This window comes from Seriola dumerili, unplaced genomic scaffold (genome assembly GCF_002260705.1).
Source record: "Seriola dumerili isolate Sdu_G_001 unplaced genomic scaffold, Sdu_1.0 BDQW01002667.1, whole genome shotgun sequence".
Taxonomy (NCBI): Eukaryota; Metazoa; Chordata; class Actinopteri; order Carangiformes; family Carangidae; genus Seriola; species Seriola dumerili.
In genome coordinates, this window is record NW_019176922.1 from 130,751 (window position 1) to 150,930 (window position 20,180).

General features: G+C 41.7%; 1 protein-coding gene across 1 annotated transcript; it reads right to left on the reverse strand.

The window, feature by feature from the left end:
• Nucleotides 1-1,671: 1,671 nt before the first annotated feature.
• LOC111239424 (bromodomain-containing protein 3-like) lies at nucleotides 1,672-12,892 on the reverse strand. The gene is made up of 12 exons (XM_022769303.1): nucleotides 10,759-12,892; nucleotides 7,211-7,517; nucleotides 6,579-6,716; nucleotides 6,078-6,219; nucleotides 5,714-5,913; nucleotides 5,038-5,586; nucleotides 4,444-4,572; nucleotides 4,152-4,343; nucleotides 3,758-4,020; nucleotides 3,070-3,389; nucleotides 2,593-2,721; nucleotides 1,672-2,396 (listed from the first exon to the last, which is right to left on the reverse strand). The coding sequence occupies exons 1-12, from the start codon at nucleotides 10,788-10,790 to the stop codon at nucleotides 2,269-2,271; spliced, it is 2,529 nt and encodes an 842-aa protein (XP_022625024.1). The 5' UTR covers nucleotides 10,791-12,892; the 3' UTR covers nucleotides 1,672-2,268.
• Nucleotides 12,893-20,180: the final 7,288 nt, after the last annotated feature.

The window sequence follows — 20,180 nt, forward strand, 5'->3', positions numbered from 1 at the left end:
CCCTTGGAATAGTATACTGTATATTTTTAATACATTTTCAGTAGATGTCAGCATTCTCATTTCAAGTCGTGTGAAAATGTCCTCGTTCCTAGACCTGAATGAGTTCAGCAGGAACTAAAATGACAAACTGTAAATAAAATGTGCCCACAGTCAGTGAAAAGATGAACATGTCTCAGTTTATTTATGTACAGATGTTCAGATGAAATGATGGAGTCAAGTACAGAGGCGTTTATATTTCTGACAAACTTCAGAAAAGTAAGACTGATAACTGGAGTATTTTGTCTTGGAACAGTAACCCAAAGAAAAATCTCGACTAAGTTACTGAAGGAAAAACAAAAACATGCTCAAAGATTGAGACTGTAAAATATGTACACTTCTACAATCCTGACAGTTAATCTGTGCATATTTCATAGAGTAGACTTCGACTTAAAAGCTTTTGATTACTTTCAGTATTATGAAAAAAGTATCTCCATTCAATTTCCTCCTAAATAAATAATCAGTTTCAAACATACAATAGTCCAATCTCAAGCCATAGACAATTTTAAAAGAAAACAAAACTGATACACACCTTACCTAAATCACAAATTGTTTAGTAGTACCACCAAAACAAACAGTGCATCGTTATTACTCACAACATTAAACCATCTTTTTTTGTCTACTGGATCCCAGAATTCAAAAAAACACTTTCATGTTTCCACCAGTCACATTGCTTTTCTTAAAAAAAAAAAAAGAAAGAAAAAAAAAAAAAGACTTGTTTATCTGTCAAAGGAGAAAACTTCACCATCCACAACCTGAAGTTTCTGTTAGAACTTCCCAACCTGGTATAACTGTTTTTAATCACACAAACAAGTAAACTTACTCCTTAACAAAACTCGCTCAATACAGAAAATAAAACTTTCAGCTGCCGTAGATCTCAAAGGCCAATTGTTTAAAAGACAAATCAGTTTTACTTTTGTGTCACCATGGTGTTAGGAAGTGATGGCTGATGGGAAATCAAGCCAAAATGCTTCACTTACTTGAATAAAATATCAAATATAAAAACCAGTAAAAGCTTTGTCTTGCAACTTGAAATACTGAATTCTAGTCAGATGTTTTGTGACTGAACAGACCTGAACACCAAAAAGAAATCAAAAGAACCAAGATGTTATTTGGGCACGGGTGAGTGGACAAGACACGTCCTCACAATTTATTAGCAGATTGGTCACAAGAAGAAAAAAAGAAACACATTGTACAGAGAAATTGAAATGGAAAGGGATGAAAAAAAGACAGCCAACACGGGAACAGAAATATTTACGTATAAACTGGTGTGTAACTATGTCACATTTCTGTACAGTGGCCAACCCTTTCAAACAAGTACATGAGTACACAAGGATGCAGTAAAGTAGTACATAAGTATGCAGGTGTTTGTCAGCTCCTCTGTATTGCATGCATTCTGTATTCTACTGAACCAAGGTGCTTCTGCGTGCAGACTGATTTTCAACGCCTGCGTCAAAACTATGAGGGACTTCACAAGGCTGCACTCGGGGTGCCGTTCTCTCTCTCACACACACATACGCACACACACTCATACAAACACATGCACACAAACACTCATACAAACACAGACTGACACACACACACACACACACACACACACACACATTTCCCCTCTTTGCCACCCAAAAAAAAAAAAAAAAATAAACCCAACTAAACAAACAACTCCGCCCACACCAGTACATCTTTCCCAGAATGCGGGAATAAATTAGCTCCATAAAATGCTTCTTTATAAAAGAAAAATAGATATTTATATAACTGTACACCTTATCTATACAGCATAAAGACAGGGAGCACGGTAAGAAGGGAAATTATCTCCAGAAATAAGACAGATTCTGGCTCTAGCACCCTTATCCCTCCAACGCATGCGCTGCTCGACTCCTTTATTCGCAGGAGATGGAGCATCCCTCGCTCCGCCCAACAACGCCAGTTCTCCAGAGAACGGCAAGACTTTACATCGAGTCTCCTACAGTTCATCCATTCATCCATCCTCAGGTTTTCTGAGTCCAAGACTGGATGAATGAGCTGAGTGCAGGGAAAGCTCCATCTCTCTCTCTCTCTCTCTCTCTCGGTTTGATACGTGTCGAGTCGGACCAGTTCTGCCTAGTGCTGGTCTCGTTTGATCCGCCCTGCGGCTCCGTCGTCAGTAGCTCTACTACAGTTCAGTCCACTCGGTGGGAAGCGAAACACCAAGGGTCCGTCACATGACCCTTTCAAATGGAGACCCTCTGCTTCTCAGCCAGAGTCTGATTCGCTTGTGTCTGAGGAAGAGGAGGAGGAGGACGAGGAAGAGGAGTCCGAGGAGGAACTGCTGGCGCTGAGGCGTGACGGCTGGGTGTGGGCCTCGGTTGCAGGTTTCTCTGCTGCAGAAAGGAAATGCATACAATCAAGACCATGTGGTGCATAATCAAAAGCTTTTTTTCCCACCAGCCACCAATAATTTACTAATTTGATTTTTTATTTAATATGTCTGTGTAGCAACTTCTGACATGATCATCTTCCATCTTATTTTTAAACATGTGGAATTCATATCAAACGACAGCTGTAAGGAGGCCTTACGTTTGGTCTTAGGAGGCTTCTTCCCAGAGTTCAGCTGACCACTGACGTCCATCAGCCTTCTCTCCAGCTCCAATTGTTTCTCCAGAGCGAGCTCCTCCCGGGATTTGCCAGCACTGTTCTTTTTACTTGCTACATGCAAACAGACACGTGACAACATGAATAAGATGAGGTACCGTACAACATCATCAAAGATCTGTAGCTGATGTTTTACATAGCTGTAGTGTCACATGTAGTTAAAAACACCCAACAACACAAAGGCTTGAAATCTGTGTCCTTATCCTCCAATTAGTCCAAGAACGATTTAAACAATCTGTGTTTACACTGAACCCTGGTATAGTATTTCAATAATATTAAACAGTAGCACGAACAACTACAAGTGACATTTTAATCCAAAACAAGTGAAACAACACTTGATCACATGATCATGGACATATAAACAGTAATCATTTCACGATCTCGACCCCTTGTTCTACTTACCATATGGCTTTCGAGGTTTCTTCCTCAGACACGTCATGACGTATCTCTCCAGCTCCCGCAGCGTCGACGGCTTCAGCGTCTCAAAGTCTATCTCGATCTCCTCGGGGTTGGTGTCTCGGAGCGAGGGCTCGCGGGACTGGATGATGTAAACAACGCGGCCCAGCTTCTCCCCGGGCAGCTTGTTGATGTCCAGGCTGAGCTGGCGCTTCTCGTCGTACGACATGGGCGCCGTCTCCTCCTCTTCATCCGAGTCGAAATGACTCACTATGGGGTCGTGGACCGGCTGAGGCATGCTGAACATCATGCCGCCCTTTTTGGCTCTGATAAAACACAGGAGAGGAGGAGAGGAGGAGATGGGGGGAGAGACTGTTAAAAGATGACTGAGGAATGGCAAAACATAAGAGCACGGTCAGTAGAAAATAGCGAGCGAGCTGATGTCACATTATATGACTTATGTCTGAATAATGTACATTTTTACAGTCCTATTGATACTTATTTTAAACTGCAACAACTATTTCTACACAATTCTTTCCACATGTTGCCATCTGCCTGACTTTGTGCCAGAGCCAGACGCTTTTGGGACACCTTGCAATATTTCTACGTGGTCTTCCACGTGCTCCAGCAAACACAGCATGCACATCACACTTTCAGTTCCACAGTCATCCAGCAGGTGTCAGCGAGTACTCACTTGCTCTTGTTGTTTTTCTTGCTTGGAGCCTTCTTAATTGGGATTACGGGACAGCCCACCGCTCGGTTGGGCTTTGCTTTTGGAGTCTTGGTGATTTTGGGGGTCTTGGCCGGCTTGATAGGAGGGATCTCTTCCTCTATCCTCCGATGCTTCTCTTTTTCTACCTTTTTCTTCTTTTTCTTGTCTTTCTTCTCTTTCTTTTTCTTAGGTTTGACGATGGGGCCCTGGGAGAGTGCAGTGAGCTGCTCGTGCACGGCTTTCAGCTGAAGGGAGACAGACGGTAAAGGATACAGCACAATGAGCACATCCCATTAGTGTCACAAAATCATGTATTGAACATATTTATGAAGTTCTGGTGTCCTGCTCTGATGTGTGTGGGCACACAAGTACAAACCTGTTCCTGCAGTTCTGCCAGCCGGTTTGCCCTCTCCTCCTCAGAGTCAGAGCTGGGGCTGCTCTCACTCTCCTCACTTTCACTGCTGATCTCACTCTCAGATGAGGATGAAGAGGAGGAGGAGGAGGAGGAGGAGCTAGGTGGTGCTGGAGGCTCATCTGGCATCTTAGCAAAGCAGAACTCAAAGACGTCCTAAGATGAAGAAATCAGTAGGTGAGCGAACCAGTTTAAAAACAAGAACTGCAGAGGGCAGTGGACTGAACACATCAGATCACTGAAACAAGCACACTACCTGGAGTTTTCTGGCCATAGCCACCACGTCATGATCAGGGGGGTTGTACTTGTAGCAGTTGGAGAACATCAGTCTAACATCAGCAGAGAATTGCTGAGCGTCACGATACTCTCTGCTGTCCATCTTCCGCTGGAAACAATAAGAGAGAAGAAGAGATTTTAGCCAAATACTGTATTTCGGACAGACAAATGTATCTGCCTCATTGTCTGGTGTATGTGGACTATTTAGCACCTTAAAACTAGGCCACAGATTACAGCAAACATTCAGTCTTCAGAGAAAATATGCCTGAAAAGACAGTGAAGCAGGGCTACACAGGACAAACATATCAACTGCCTATACATTTCATCTTTGAAAATGTTTAAACATTTTATACAAACGAACGCCGCGGTTTTCAAAGACATATGGTAACAATATGTCACAGCGTTGCCCTGGTTTCACACTACATCTGCTATTCAGTGCAGCACGACTGGAAAACAGATCACACCCTGCTCCTCTGTTCTGACAAATGCTGACAGGTGTGTGTGTGTGTGTGTGTGTGTGGGTGTGTGTGTCTGTGTGTGTGTGTGTGTGTGTGTGTATTCCTAAGCCAACTACCTTGATGGTGCTGAGGTCCATGGGCTGCTTGATGATGTCATGGTAGTCGTGAAGACCGAGTGACGTTGCATCGACAGGCTTGTAGAATGGCCAGGCGTACGCCGCGTGCTTCTTTGACAGCAGGTCCTTCAGGACACCGTTGCAGTAGCGCAGCTGAGGGTTCAGCTTGCTGCGGCGCACCGGCGTTGGCAGTATAGAATCTGGTAAATCCTTCTTGGGGGGCTTGATGGGTCGTCCACTCACTCCTCTCCTGCTCCCCGCTGCTGCTTTGCTGCTCATCATCACTGTTCCACGGCCCATCCCCATGCCCATGCCCATGCCCATGCCCATACCCATCACAATTCCCATCCCCATGCCCTGGTTGATGCTGAGGCTTTGGTTCATCCCCAGGCTGGAGTTGTGGTCCACTCCAAGAGAAGTCAGGGTGAGCGGCGAGTTGTGTCCACCACCCATCCCCAGGCTGATGCCGCTGACGCCCATGGTGCTCATGATGGGCATGGCTACAGTTGTTGGGGTGGTTGTGTCTGCTTTCCTCTTTACTCCTTTTTTCTGTGATTGAAGAGGAGAAGAAGAGGAGGAGAGGGTGGGTCAGAAGGGTGTTTAGTCTGCGGTCTTTATGAATATTATTGAAAATAATAGCTACACAAATACAGAACGTCGCAAAGTTAACCATTACCTTAGCAGTGGGCTGTGTGGGAGGCAGACCTGTAATGGTAGGGAGGCTTTGTTCAGTTGGAAGCACGGGGGGCAAGCTCTTGCTCACAAGTGTCTGTGGGGGGGTAGAAAGGATAGAGTCGGGTGTTTCCGGGGTGGGAGGTGAGTACGCTGACTGGGAGACAGCTGGGACCTGATGAGCTGTTGTTACTCCTCCAGAGACTGGGAGAAAGAGGTGGACAGGAGGAGTCAGAATAAATATGATTAAATATTCAGTAAACTGATCTGTGCTCATATGCATGTCCTTTCCTGTGTGTGTGTGTGTGTGTGTGTGTGTGTCTCTCTAACATGTCTGGCCGTATTATCCTGCTTGCAGCCAGCATTACCTCTGCCTTTTCTGCCAGGCTTGCCAGGTTTGATGCGTGGAGGGGGAGGAGGCAGCTCTAACTCCTCCTGGGGCATCTGAGCCACTTTCTGCAGGAATGCCTTCTCCAGAGACTGGGCCATCAGCACTATGTCATCTGTCGGCTGCAGAGGAGGAAAGTGGGACAAAAGGGTTACAACAGTAGAAAGGTGAAGTTCTAAGCAGTAAAAGTCAATAAAACTACTTTATATAAATCAAATAAAATACTATAACTTTTAACATCTTGCAATGTCTTCACTTTATAAAATTTTGCATCTGATCCTTTCATGGTGAAGGCAAAGCATCTGTCATTGGCTTCATATGGTTCCTAGGGGAATTCATTTATTTCAGGTTGTACAAAGCCTGTTTTATGGAGAAAAAAAAAGCAACATTTGCCAGATGTCAAGGCTACCAGCAGCAGTGGGCATGAAACATTTTCTTGCCAGGATGTCTCAGGCTCAAACACAAACACACACACACTTACCTTGTTATAAATGTAGCAATTGGTAAACATGGTGTTGAAGTCCTGCATGCACTCGCTGGCAGTGCGGTAGTAGTTATTTTCTAATCTCTTCTTAATAGAGCCCATGTCCATGGGATTTTTGATGATCTTATGATAGTCCTGGAGGAAGACAGAGACACTTTCAGGCCAAGAAACAGGGGCCACTACCTCCAAAAATGACTTTTTGAACAATTAGACATATAATAAGAAAAACATCCAAAAGAAGAATGGATAACCTGTCCAAATGGCTAGCAAACAGATTTGAAAAACGGTACCATTAGCCTGTGGCTTCTTAAATTACTTTAATGTGGTAAACTAATGGGGAGGAAGTCATAGATGCACGCTAAAAAAAAGTCTGGGAGTGAGATGTTTTTAGAGGATGTTTTTAACAATAACATAAAAAGCTTAGTTCAACACAACATGGGTGAGAACTTGTTGTCAGTGTGAGATGGCTTTTCCTCTCTCCCTCTAACAAAAGGCAGTGAGACAACATTGTCGACACTGAGGCATTTCACTTTGTGGAAAAGAGTGCCGTTGTTTCTCAAAACAAATTGATGCCCCCTCCTCTAGACAGAAGGTATCTTAATGTCCAGTTTCTTAACGCTGACACTCACAGGAAGGTTGAGCTTGACCGCGTCTACAGGTTCATGGAAGGGCCAGGCAAAGTGGTGCCTCCACAAAGACTTGAGCAGGACTTTCTGTAGGAACTGAAGTTGGTTGGTCATCTTTCCCTGTCGGGCGGGGTCTTTCACCGGGGGTTGTGGGGGTCCCGAAGTGGTCATCTGATTGAGGGGGGGCATCCCAGGACTCTCAAAGCCCTCATAGAGCAGCGAGGGTTTTCGGATGCGTTTTCCAGCTGCGCCAGAACCCTGGTCCATCGGTGTGACTCCCATTATGCCAACCTCAACCCCGACAAGAGAGCTGTAGGGAGCACAGTTGAACAACCAATGAGCTCTTAAGCTTAGTTGCCAGGATTGACAAGTGTTAAGGCAATATAGATATTTACTAGTTTCCTATGCTGATTCACGCAGGTACACTGCCTGTATTTACAGCAAGTCAAAATGGAGATGCTACAGAACACAAAGCGTCCATAATTCTAACTGCTACATAAACAAAACAGGAAATGTATTACTTTTACCCCAAACTTCTACCAAGGTGATGCTGATGTGCAACAAGTCCTGGTGAGACTTATTTTTTGAAAAGCCATCAGTTTCTCCTGTCTTTGCAAATAGAAAATATCTGGACCTTCAATCCAGATGAAATGAGAAGGTTGGTTGGCACATCTATGCCCAATATCTGTCCCATAAATACTTACATATAAACCAATTATCCTACTGTGTCATCCTAATATAATAGCTCCTTTGTTGGTATACACTACATGATATCCAATCAAACCTCAATTAACCCCACTTATCCTACCGTACACTCACAAGCCTACAGTGTAGTGTAAATCCCATTGACATGACACTCATAATGAGTCAAGCACAGTCTATACGTTACTCAGCAAGCACACATCAGCCAGGCTAGGAATATACTCCTGCCAAATCAGCATTCCCGGTCTTGGGAGGGGGGGGGGCGGCATGACTACCACTTCCTCCTCTCTACATCTATCTCACTGATTAAACAAACTCCACCCTCATTCCCTGTAGAGAAAAAAAAGCTGCTCTCCGAAAGGATTGTGGGTGGGGTTTCAGCTGCCATGTTTTAGTTATGACTGGACTATCTAGAGCTGTCCACCAGAAAAACCCATAACGTGCAGAAACCTGTTTTCTGCCAGATACTGATGATCTCTGAATTTTAAAGTTAACATAGTTAGTTTTCACAGGGAAAGCAAGTAAGACTTTATACAGAATGAGCCAGGATCTGCTGTTATCACTGCTCTATAATCTTGAATGTGGCTATAACTTAAAAATCAGCGGAGAGCTCCTACTAGTTACTGTTGGTTTGACACATTTTAACACTACAAAAAATACTTACTACCAATATCATTGCAAGGTTACCTGGTCTTTCACAAAAGAAGTTGTCTTGTCAAGGAGAAAGCCAACACTTGATGCCTAAGAAGGCTGTCTTTATAAAAACATGGTCCTGACCTGACTTACCGTTCTTTTTACTCAACAAGAGTACTATCTAATGTTATTCTGTGGGTGCCTCCATGTATATAATTCATCGTTCCCAGAAGGTGCAAACCCCCCACCCTCAAAACACAAGAGCTGCATCCAGCCAAGTGTAACAGTCACATGTCAAGAAAGTAAAATACAGTGGCACCGAGACTGGTGGTATACTCATATTGTGCTATTTAGACTAGTACACTATCATATAAACTCATCAGTTCTTAAGTGTGTTCAAAAGTTCAACTCTCCAGAGCTCCAGCTTACATGTCCACCTTAACACTGCTGCTCTGATGATCGGTTGAATTTAAATGCATATTCCTCCTGAAAAAAATATACCAACAGTGCTATCTTTGAGGTCACTGTGGACATCAACAGCACAAACTCACCATGTCTCTGCTGACCTACTGACACTTGACACTGCAACAAGGCTTGTTCCAAGGGCAAACGGGGGCATTTAGGGTATTTCATCCCATGGAAAACATTTTCCTATGACAACGCTAACACTACAGCTGTTGTCCATTTGTTAGCATTGTCAGCTGTTGCATGCCCCTTGCAATCCAAGTATATGTATATTTAAAAAATAGGTTTGTGTGCAAGAGCTTCCCTCTTTTAAAGTGACCTTGAAGCAACTGATGCAAATAGTGTCCAAGTATTACAATGTTTGCATCATGCTGTAATAGGTCCCATTGGACAACATTATGGTATACACACATCCATTTACTACCTGTAGAAGTTTAGAGCGTATTTTCATTGACTGACCCCTTCGTGTACATACTGCATATTGTTTGAGAGACAATAAAAGATAAACTTAGCTAGTTATCGTAGAATCTAAAAAGGGGCAATTGACAAAAAATTTAAATGAAAATACAGTCTATATTTGTATTGTTTATGGTAAAGCAAGCCATTTTGAATGATACAACTTTTGGAAACACATTTGACAGTTAGTGTACTTTATTATTAAAAAGGAAAAAAGTATCATGTACATAACATTAACACCACTAAACAAAAACAACTTTTAATGTAAGCTGTAAATTGAAGTAACAATTTTGGAAGAGTAATATGAGGAATGAGTGCCCAAGGAAAAGAGAAACTGATAAGAACAATTGAGTTACTGATATAAATTAAGTTAGTCATAAATAAAACAACCTTTACCGCAACGAAAGCTGCTGCCCAAGCGGTTGAGTGACATTGAGCGCTGTAACCTGGCAACCCACTGAAACACCCAACACACATGGTTAACCCAACCCAACAGGAGCCGTAACATGTTCGTACTGACCATTCTGATCATGGACAAACAACTCAACTTGTCGTGGTAATAGAAAGGGCTATAGATTATTAATACTTTGACTGTGGCAAATTTAACTACGTTAGACCTCGCGCTAGGCTGCAATGTCGTTTTACCGGTAATCACAACAACCCCTGACCGTCACATGGCTACAATAACAAACCGGCGAAACAAGCAGAAATACCGGTGCTGCCGTGCTCCTCTGCCTGTTTATCGTTAGTATGTTTAACTAAATAACACTAATTTATCTCAACTCGCGTATGACTGTAGTATTATATGACGTTAAGTTATGACAACGTTACTAAAACCTATGGTATTGTTGAAGTGTCAGGCAGCTTAGATCAGAATAAATAACTGTCTCTATATAAACAACGCGCCACAGTTTCGATCAGTGGAGCCGCTATCATACTGAAACGCTCGAGTCTGTGAAGCTAATGCTAGCAAAGCTAGCACCAACTGCCAGGCAGCGGGAGAGAGCGGCCAACGGCAGAGGCGCTCCGAAGATGGCGCCGGCGTTATGCGATCCAACAGTCGCAGCTTGTTACAACCCACAAACACATTTTAATTTCTCAACGTTAATTTCGCTTCTAATCCCTTTACAGAAGAGACAAACATCTTCCTGCAGCACAAATAGTTTCCATTGCTCTTCAACTTGTAATACAGTAAACACAGGCTGCCAGCAACGATACTTTGAAAAAAAATCATGATAATTGTTAAAAATATTCCCTCTGATGGAAAGCTGAGAGTCAATTTTACCGGTAGATACCTGTCAAGGAGCGGGTTAACAGCCATATCCATCAGGATGGATCCGGATTGTGTTTTTAGCTAGACTCAAACCAGGATCCCTCTCTGTTCGTCAGTTTTCTCCGCTCCCCGCCACGGTAAACTCCTTCAAATCTGCTTCGTTGAAATGGCGACGCTGCGACTACACCCGTTCATATATAGACCAACCATTCGCCCTATTGGATAGACTGCCTAAGAATGTCCACGCCCTCTATTTTTCTATTGGCTATTTATGATGTCCGTCAAAGTCACCACACCCCTAGACGCTGGAGCTTCACTGTCAGTCTTTCGGGCCAACCTATTCGTAAGTTTTAACTGTCCGTCAAGGTAATTGCACAATGCTATTGGCTCAGTCTATTCAGTATTACAGAAACGCTGCCTGTAACTGGCTCCTCGTGTGATCCTGTACAAAATGGAAGGGTACTAAAGCCACCCTCCTCCTTATCATATTACATTACGTCAACGTGTGCAAAGCGACGGCAGGGATTGGTCGATACGGTTCTAACGCGGGCTTCCAGGGTAAATACCAAGAAGCCTATTGGTTCTTCAATCGGGTCACGCGTACCCTCTAAGAGCCAAGAGCCTCTCCCCACGAGCTCTCTGCTTGCTCGAATATCCGCATTTCTGTCTTTGAGAAGAGGCACGCAGTCGCCATCTTTAAGTACAGTGAAACCGAGTATTACAATCGAATTATTTACAATAAGCCAGGCAAAACAATAACAAAAACATAAAAAACGCAGCATATGTTGCTTACAAATACAACTGAAATGAGCAGCTTCATCTGCTGCTGATAAAGGCCACTGTTTCAGAACACACAACCACTCAGACTAGGCCCCATGGCTCACATACAAGTAGTACAAAGACAAGGCTTACAATTTATACAAAATGTATCACAGTGAGGCTGGGGTCTACATTTACTTCAACCAACAATAAAAAGGCCACACCTATAGTAGGTTACAAGAACCAACTACCCACTGAATGACGCAGCAGTTTTCCTCACTGATTTCAGACCACATTTGATCAAACTTAAAGCTGCTTGTACCCAACCAACAAGAAGGGGGGAAAAAACATGAATTAAAGCTAAAAGGAAATCACAAACACAATCTTATGTCTGAAAATACAAATACCATACCTCACCCTTGAGACTTTACAGAAGAGTGATTGAACCGCACGTTTTCCTTTTATATAAAAACATACAATCCCCCAATGAATAATTATTTGCAATCATTCTTATGTTTAAAAACGTAAGAACTTTATAAATTCAACAACCACACAAAATGGTTACCTAACCACATGCGCCCATCCCCCACACCAAGGTTACAAATTCCCTACAATGTCACTCAAATAAACGATGGAAGTAACACTAGGTCCTTGCAATATCAAATATTAAACGTTTTTACAACTTAGAGCTGTAAAAACCACAAAGTAGACTGTGGTTGAAAAAACAAAGTTAAATAATCCAAAAGAAAAATAAATATGTTCAAAGTATAACATGAAAAGCCTTCAATTTAAAATAAACACAGAGGTCGACTGGTAAATCCCAAAATAAAGCGAAACCTTTCTTGAAATAATCTTCTTGTCTTCCACCTCGATACTCTTTAACCAACACATTTCCCTCCAACATGTCCGCCTTCTTCCCCAATTCCCTGCACCGGGTGGGGGAGGGGAGTCATGTGATGAAATACGCCCGAGCACTGTTCATCAAAGTTGAACACGTGGCACTGCGCACCAAAAACGCAATAAAACATATCCACAGCGCGTCCTTTCTCATAAAACGACCCATCCGTATCCACATGCCATGATTTGTACCGAGTTCCTGGGTCAGATCTGGGGATAAAGTTGGAAAAATATCCGAACAAAGGGCATACTTTCGGCTGTATTTGGCTCACTCCGATTGGTCAAATGAGACCACGTGACGAAGATGATTCAGTATTATTGATTGCGCTATTTCCCAAACTTCCTCTTTTATAATAGTAATCCTTTTACAATCGAAATAATCCTTCACGGCTCACGTTAGTCAGCTTGTCTCAAAACGGTTATTAATATCTAATTTCTCCTGATGACCACTGCTGTCGAGCTCTGTGTCTGTGTTGCGACGCGAGGCTTGCGCATGCGCCACTGCCATTGCCTTGCACTGCACTTGCACTGAGAAAATGCAAGAGGCTGATCTCAGAGCAGCGCAGTTTTGCGTTTTTTTCCATGTAATAAATGCGGAGATCCAGCATGTCTATGGAAATAAAGTGGGATTCAATCAAGGAGATCTATCTATCCATCTATCTATCTATCTATCTATCTATCTATCTATCTATCTATCTATCTATCTATCTATCTTTTCTTTTATATGTTTTAATACATTATGTGAAGCACTCTGAATTCCCCTTGTGTCAGTCTCTGAATTTTTGTGCTTATATAGGTTAGAAAACTACAGTCTCTCCAGTTAGATAATGTGCCTTTTGAATGTTTCCAGGGCCAGAGGTAAAATGAAGAGAGACTGTGCATTTGTTGTCTTTGCACCTAGACTGTGGATACTTAACCTTTCACTAGATCATCCAACTAAATTGGCCTCTTTAAAACACTTCTCAAGGCCCATTTATATTCCAAAGAAGTGTGCCATACAGATAAACTTGCCTTGCCATGCCTAAACACAACCCTCAGAAAATTGTCTATAATTAAGACTGCAGCATAAAAAAACTCAGACTTCATTAATACGCGGGGGGGACAACAGCCTTAAAGGAAAAAAAACTCAACAGTTACAGGTGACAGGTGACCTGTGTAATCACAATATATACACCCAAGAAACTTTATAAATTAAGACTGTGAAATCAATTTTTCCCAGAATCAGGTCCTTGGACTTCTTGCGAACTGAAATTTTAAAACCATACAGTCATTTTAAGTATTATTCTTTATTTCTGTTTCTAACTTTAAGGGAAAAAAACTTAAACTTCCACATTAACTTTCTTCTAAATCATGAAAGCATTACAAAAACTATTGAGGCCAGAATCCACATCATATAGCTTTTAAAAATGGTGAATACGTTTCGGCATCAAGTCTGTTCCTGACAGCCTCTGAGACCATCTGCGCAAATATATGTGATAGTTGTGTTTTTCATTTGAGATTTGGCTGACTTTGATTATGAAACAATAGACGCAGATTTCTTCTGTGTATTGTGTTACTTTGAAGTTATTACATGACAGCTGGGTTTCAATAGCTAGGATAGGAAGGCACATTAGAGTGTGTGCTATATAACAAAATGCACATCTTCAGTACCAAAACTCAAGCACAGGGGATACATTTAAATTGCTTGCAACCACAAGATACATGGTAATACAAACATATGGGAACAAGTATTTACATATTGTGTAGCCTAATATATATACTCTTTTCTAGAGGACATTGAGATATAATTATTTATGTTATCTTTAATTTCTATTATTTCAATTTCTATTATTATGATCTTCTGTTGTGAAAAGCAGACATGCACAGTAAAGATTTAGGCATAGCTTTTGATTCTGATCTAAATTTTTTCCGTGCATGTTAACAAGCTTCTTCAATCATGCTTTTTGCGGTTAAGAAATATCTCTAAGATCAGACGTAGTCGATCTTTTGAATGTGCTGAAAAACTAAGTCATGTTTTTGTTCCCTCACGCCCTGATTACTGCAGTTCTTTATATTCTTGCCGTAGTCAAGGAGCTGTAACTAACCTGCAAATGGCTAAAAATGCTGCAGCCAGTCTTCTTATTAAGAAAATAATTAGAATCAAATGTAAAGTATTGGTTATTACCTATTGGCTCTGCATGGTGAAGCTCTAAATTGTTGTGTCCATAAAGAACATATAGTCTCTAATATCTCCAATTAGTGCATTGTGGACTCTCCCTTACTCACATTTCACTATATTGTTTGAGGGATTTCTGTCATCACTCTTCTCACCATCTCATGTGGAAAAATCAATAAAATGGTTGAGTTAGAAATGTCATAGTTCCTAAGAACGGATGATACAAAACCGAAAGTATGGGCTAGCCAAACATTGCTGATCGTTCACTCATCTGTAACAAGATAAAATGCACAGTATGTTGTGTTATGTTGCCATATTTTTATGGGGAACCAGGCTCTGACCTGAACATCCAGGAACAGCCATGCAGGCAGGAGAACAGGAAGGAGGGAGTGGTTGGTGGATTACGTCTGAATCAGCCTCCTCTGACTCATCAGCAGTGCTCTCTCTCTCTCTCTCTCTCCCTCTCTCTCTCTCTCTCTCTCTGCTACACACACATACACACACTCCCCCTCTGTCTCCCTCTCTCTGTTTTTCTTAGCGCTTGGCTGCATCAGCTTGTCACATGACAACAATCAGCCCAGAAATGGTTGCCAAGGAAGCTCTCTCCCTCACAACGCCTCAGTCCTGAGTCATACGTTGCCAGAGTTTTAAAATCTACAGTGAACTGGTTCAGTATTGACAGCCAACCTCCAGGATCAAGGATCGTTTTTTATGCTGTTTGCACAAGCCTGGTGTCATAAATAGACTGTAACATCATAAATATTTCCTGAGTGTTACATGTTGCGTGTGGTTGCCATGTTTGTATAACTCTATATCTAGGTCTGTGCTTCAGTTCATTCACTGTTCCTCACTACGGCTGGCGAGCCTTCCTTAGCAACAACAGCCCCTTTGACAACTGATGCAAGCTGCACTTTTCAGATACAGAAGAACACTGTGCGTGTAACGCTCCTATTCAGCGGCGCTGTTGTGTTGCCATCTCCTCGACATCACAATCTCTTTGAGAAGTTGTCAATTGCAAGCATACAGACTTTCATGCCTCCCACACACACACACACACACACACACACACACACACACACACACACATACACACACACAGCCACACACCCACTATGTCAATAGTGCTACTCACATTATCTCTGGTTGTAAAATTGTTTTGTTGATAGAATCACAGTATTTGACACTAGCTTGCTGATATTTCCACCCCTGGCTATTTTCATTTGCATCCCAATTTGTTATTGTTTGCTTTACAAAGCCTGTATTCAAAAACACACCTGTTTGTCCTCCATTGTGTTGTGTTACTCAATTTCTTTTTCCTCTTTGCTAACATAGTAATATTAAGTCTTTTCCGCTGAAAACACACATTTCCAGAAAAAAATATCTGTTTTGTGAAAGTCTCATTACAGCAGCTATGTGTATTTTTGTAACTCTGATCTGCATCTGTAGTATGAATGAGTCTACTCTACTATTATTACTACCTGTAGCATTTGAAAATATCAATAAACAACAGTCTCATTCCTTTTGTTGGCAGTTTTGCCTTTATGCTGATAGGTGCAGTGAGAGAAAGACAGGAAGTCAGAGAGAGAGCGAGGGAATGACTCGCAGCAAAGGGCCGAGGGTTGGACCGCCGCGGTTAGGACTAAACTCATGTGGTACGTGCTCCACCAGGTGAGAGTCAGTCACATTACTTGATACTCATGTTACACCGCAACTATGCTAAAAAATAAATAAATAAATGAAGACAACAGGAAACCGCCGCTCTCATACTGGTGTGTGTGTTTTAAGAGCAGGAACAGGTTTGGTAACAAATTGATTGCATCCTTTCACAAAGTGGGCATTACTGTGCGCTGTGTTTGCATTTCCAGAACAGTTCCCATTTCCTGTGTTGTGGTATCAATCAGGGATGGGCAGTTACGTCCCACAGAGAGTGAGAAATCTGCAGGTTACACACAGAGACAAAAGTAGCTTCAGTTCAAGTTGTCTTTTGTTAGACTCATCATTGATTGATGAGATGATTTTTCATGTTACCATAAAAAAAAAAAAATAGTGTATCTTACGGGAAACTGACTTTCTAATGTAGCTTTCATCACAGTCTTCATCTATTCTTAACTGATACTTCCCTTCAGGCGATATACAGATACAGAGCAGAGGTCCGTTTGAAAGCCAAAGCTCAGGCACACAGTTCCAAGAAGGTAACTATCCAAATCCAGGACAAACAACAACTGCTTCATTATGTAGTCATGCAAACAGAGTTGTAAATGTGTGAACCTGAGTAGGAACACTTCATTATACTCTCAAAAAAGGGAGCGGGGACCAGGAGGTGACTGATTTCCATCTGAATGGAGACAGACTTTCTCTGGAGGGAGAGAGAGAGAGAGAGAGAGATCGAGAGCAAATCTATGAAATAAAAATGTTTCCAATGCCGTGACCAGTGTGTTATGAGTGTACCACGTGTTTTTTCTAATGTGGTTGCATTCACTGATAGCAAATGTGCACCTCACAAACCAGCTACTGAACAGGAAACGCTGAACGATGGTACAGAGAAAATCAACAAAGATGATCACGGACATGAAATAAGATTAACATGCTTCCTAATCCTACACGAGTAATCTGTTTGGTAGCATATGTCTCTGGGCCTTTTGTAGTTTTGTTAGAAGGGTGCAGCAACTGTTTGTGTTTTCAGGTCAAAATAAAAAGAGTAAAAAAAAAAAAAAACAAGGAGAGAGACACGTGTATGTGTGTGTGTGTGTGTGTGTGTACTCAACAGCCAGACAAACTGCCGGGCTCAGGTGTGAAAGTCTGGCTTGTCGTCTCATTGTGCCTCCTAACCCGGCCTGTTTATCTCTGAGCAAAGCAGTTAACTCAGGAACCACTGAAAGTCTCTAACTGCTGTAACTTGTCTCTCATATCCACACTGGTTCATTCATTCTCACAGTTGGAAAGAGACAAGAGCAAATGCAGGATGATACTGATACTGCTCTTTACACATATTTAGAACTTGTGATTTCATTCTCTAAAAATGTCGGACAGCATAATCAACAGATACATGCAGCGCTGGGTTATTACTTCAAGTCTGAGGAAAGCCACCAACTTTAATGACTGGGTTTTCTTTCATATGAGTAAATACTTAAACAGACACTAAACTTTTTTTCTGAAATCTTCACTTTCTCTTCAGCCTGTTCACTGAGTCTTGCACATTTTTGCACACGACTTGTAAAATCAGTCAGCACCTTCATGTCTTCTGGGGTCTGAAAAGCCACAGACATGTTAAAATTAACAGCTACACATGTAGTAAAACAAGTTTTTTCGACAAGTATATACAATAGAAACATATAATAAGTTCTAGATGGGTGAAGTAAGTTGTTGTTCATGCAGCTGGTGTGTTTTGTTTATGCCATGTGCACCAGCCGCGCTATCATAGCTGCTGACTGGATCAAGACTTAGCAGACGGTGTCAAATACTGCTTCCCAGAAAAAAAAAGATTATGAGAAACCTTTTCCCGGAATTAAGATCGCTTTTAATGAAGGATGATCTCGTGTTTGGGGATTAGGCCTAATTTGTAACAGCATGAGGAAGGAACACCTACCCAGCTGGTGTAGATTAGGGGTTACATCTAACGTGGTCATTTAAGAATACCAACGAAAAAACACAATTGTCATTTTCAGCAGAAGCTATGTGAGGTCTACAGTTCACTATGTTACCAGGCTCAACTACTGTTTTAACGCGCCATCTACTGACCACTCCAGGTCACTACTTCTCAGGTTCTTGAAATATATTGTGTTGTGTCGCCATCTGGTGGCCACAGAGTTAAACCATGTGACAGACAAACTGATGTTTTACAGCAAATTACACAGTCTGTTTCCAGTTACCTGCAAAGTTATTAAGAGCAGAGACACAATGTTACAAGCAGTTAATCCAAATGATGTAAAAGCTGATTTAGTCTGTATGAGTGCTGTCAGCGTGGGATTTTGTTATCCAAAGCAACTAAATGAACCTTTAAACCACAGTTTGATGTGTGATACGTTCAAGAGGCTATTGTACATGCAATTCACTCCATTATTTCACTGGTCACTACAAAATGAAGTCATGAATGATGAATGAAAACACGATTTATCATTATTGCTCAAATTACAGCTCAGAATGTCATAAATACAAACAGTATTGTAGATTTTGTCCCCCTTAACTTACACGACAAAACACATTAGTCAGGGATTTTTTAATGGACAGAACCAAACACAAAACCTGTTTCAGTGTTGATATAGAGACCTGACTGTTGTTTTAAGACAAACTTGAAAAAACTGTGAGTCTATCCTTTAAAATATTCTGGTTTGTAATAAGATATTTCTAGTTAATGTAGGGTTATACTTTGTCTGTAACATAAAACAAACACCTCGAGTAATTTCATGTTGTTTTAAATTTTTCACAGAAATGAAAAAAGAAAAAAAGAGTCATTTTCCATAATATATGGTCAGGGCAGGGTGAACATTAAAAACAGGATAATTGAAACAGTTGATCATGTCATTTGGCTTTGTTCCAACAATCAAATATCTGTCCTCAAACTAAAAAGGCTTCTTTTGATCCCTTCAAAAGCCGGCTTGCCTGCTGAAGTGGGCAAGATACTGAACCTCCACCTGGTCCTTGTTACCCCTGCTCTTCGACCCCCTCAAGAAACCACAACCTTATTTTTTTCATGAATGTTTTTAATTGTAAACATGCAAGTGACTCCACGGATGGAAAAAGAAAGAGGGGTGTTCTTATGGTCGTGCTGCTTCTCTGCGTTGCGGGTGACGAGGTCCAATAGCTTCACTAAGCTGTACTTTACTTACCAGCTCGAGGTTTCCTGTGGAGTCTGCACACACCTCAGGTACTCCACCTGCTACTCACACACTAAACATTAAATGTGTACATATATACAAACATGTATGTGCTGTAAAGTGAGCAGTGAGCTCAAGTTACAATTAAAGGCTGCAAAAAGCAATATTCTTACATAACAGGGTCATGATTTAGACACTGGCACAAAAACACATCAAATAGGTTGGGCTACATTGCTTTTTAAAAACTTTTTAAACCTTGGTTTTCCCTTTACAGTTTTTTTGCGATTGCTTACACACTAAAAGTGAACGCTTAGACCAAAGCATCAAAACCTTAACTTTTGAAACCATGCCTTAAAGACAGGAAGCAAAAGTACAAACACATTTTCTATTTCACATTTTGTTTTCAATTCTACAACACACACTTGCAAAAACACAACACACTTTTTCTTACATCAGACACTTAAATCTTACAGTCACTGGGAAAACACTTTCTTTTTCAAACTGCAAAACACACCTGAGTTTTGCACCACCCACATACACACCTGAAAACATTTTATGTAGACTCAGCCTGAGCGTCGGTGCTACAGAGAGACCTCAGGTGAGCTTTTGTGAGATCCTTGAGAAGTAGTGAGAGCGAGAAGAAGAGGAAGAGAAAGAGAGGAGGTGGAGGACGAAGGCCGGAACAGAGACCAGCCAATAGACAGACACATATTTCAAGAAGACATCAGGGCCACTCTGGCGGACCATGTCAAGCATCGTGGCCTGACACTGAGGGCGGCTGGGCAGAGACTCACTACAGAGTAACATCCATAATATGGA

Coding starts and splice junctions, on each gene's coding strand:
- LOC111239424 (XM_022769303.1), bottom strand. CDS start 10,790: ATGGATATGGCTGTTAACCCGCTCCTTGACAG. Junction 6,717..7,210: donor CGGTCAAGCTCAACCTTCCT/GTGAGTGTCAGC, acceptor GTCTTCCTCCAG/GACTATCATAAGATCATCAA. Junction 5,587..5,713: donor CCACACAGCCCACTGCTAAG/GTAATGGTTAAC, acceptor CTTCAATCACAG/AAAAAAGGAGTAAAGAGGAA.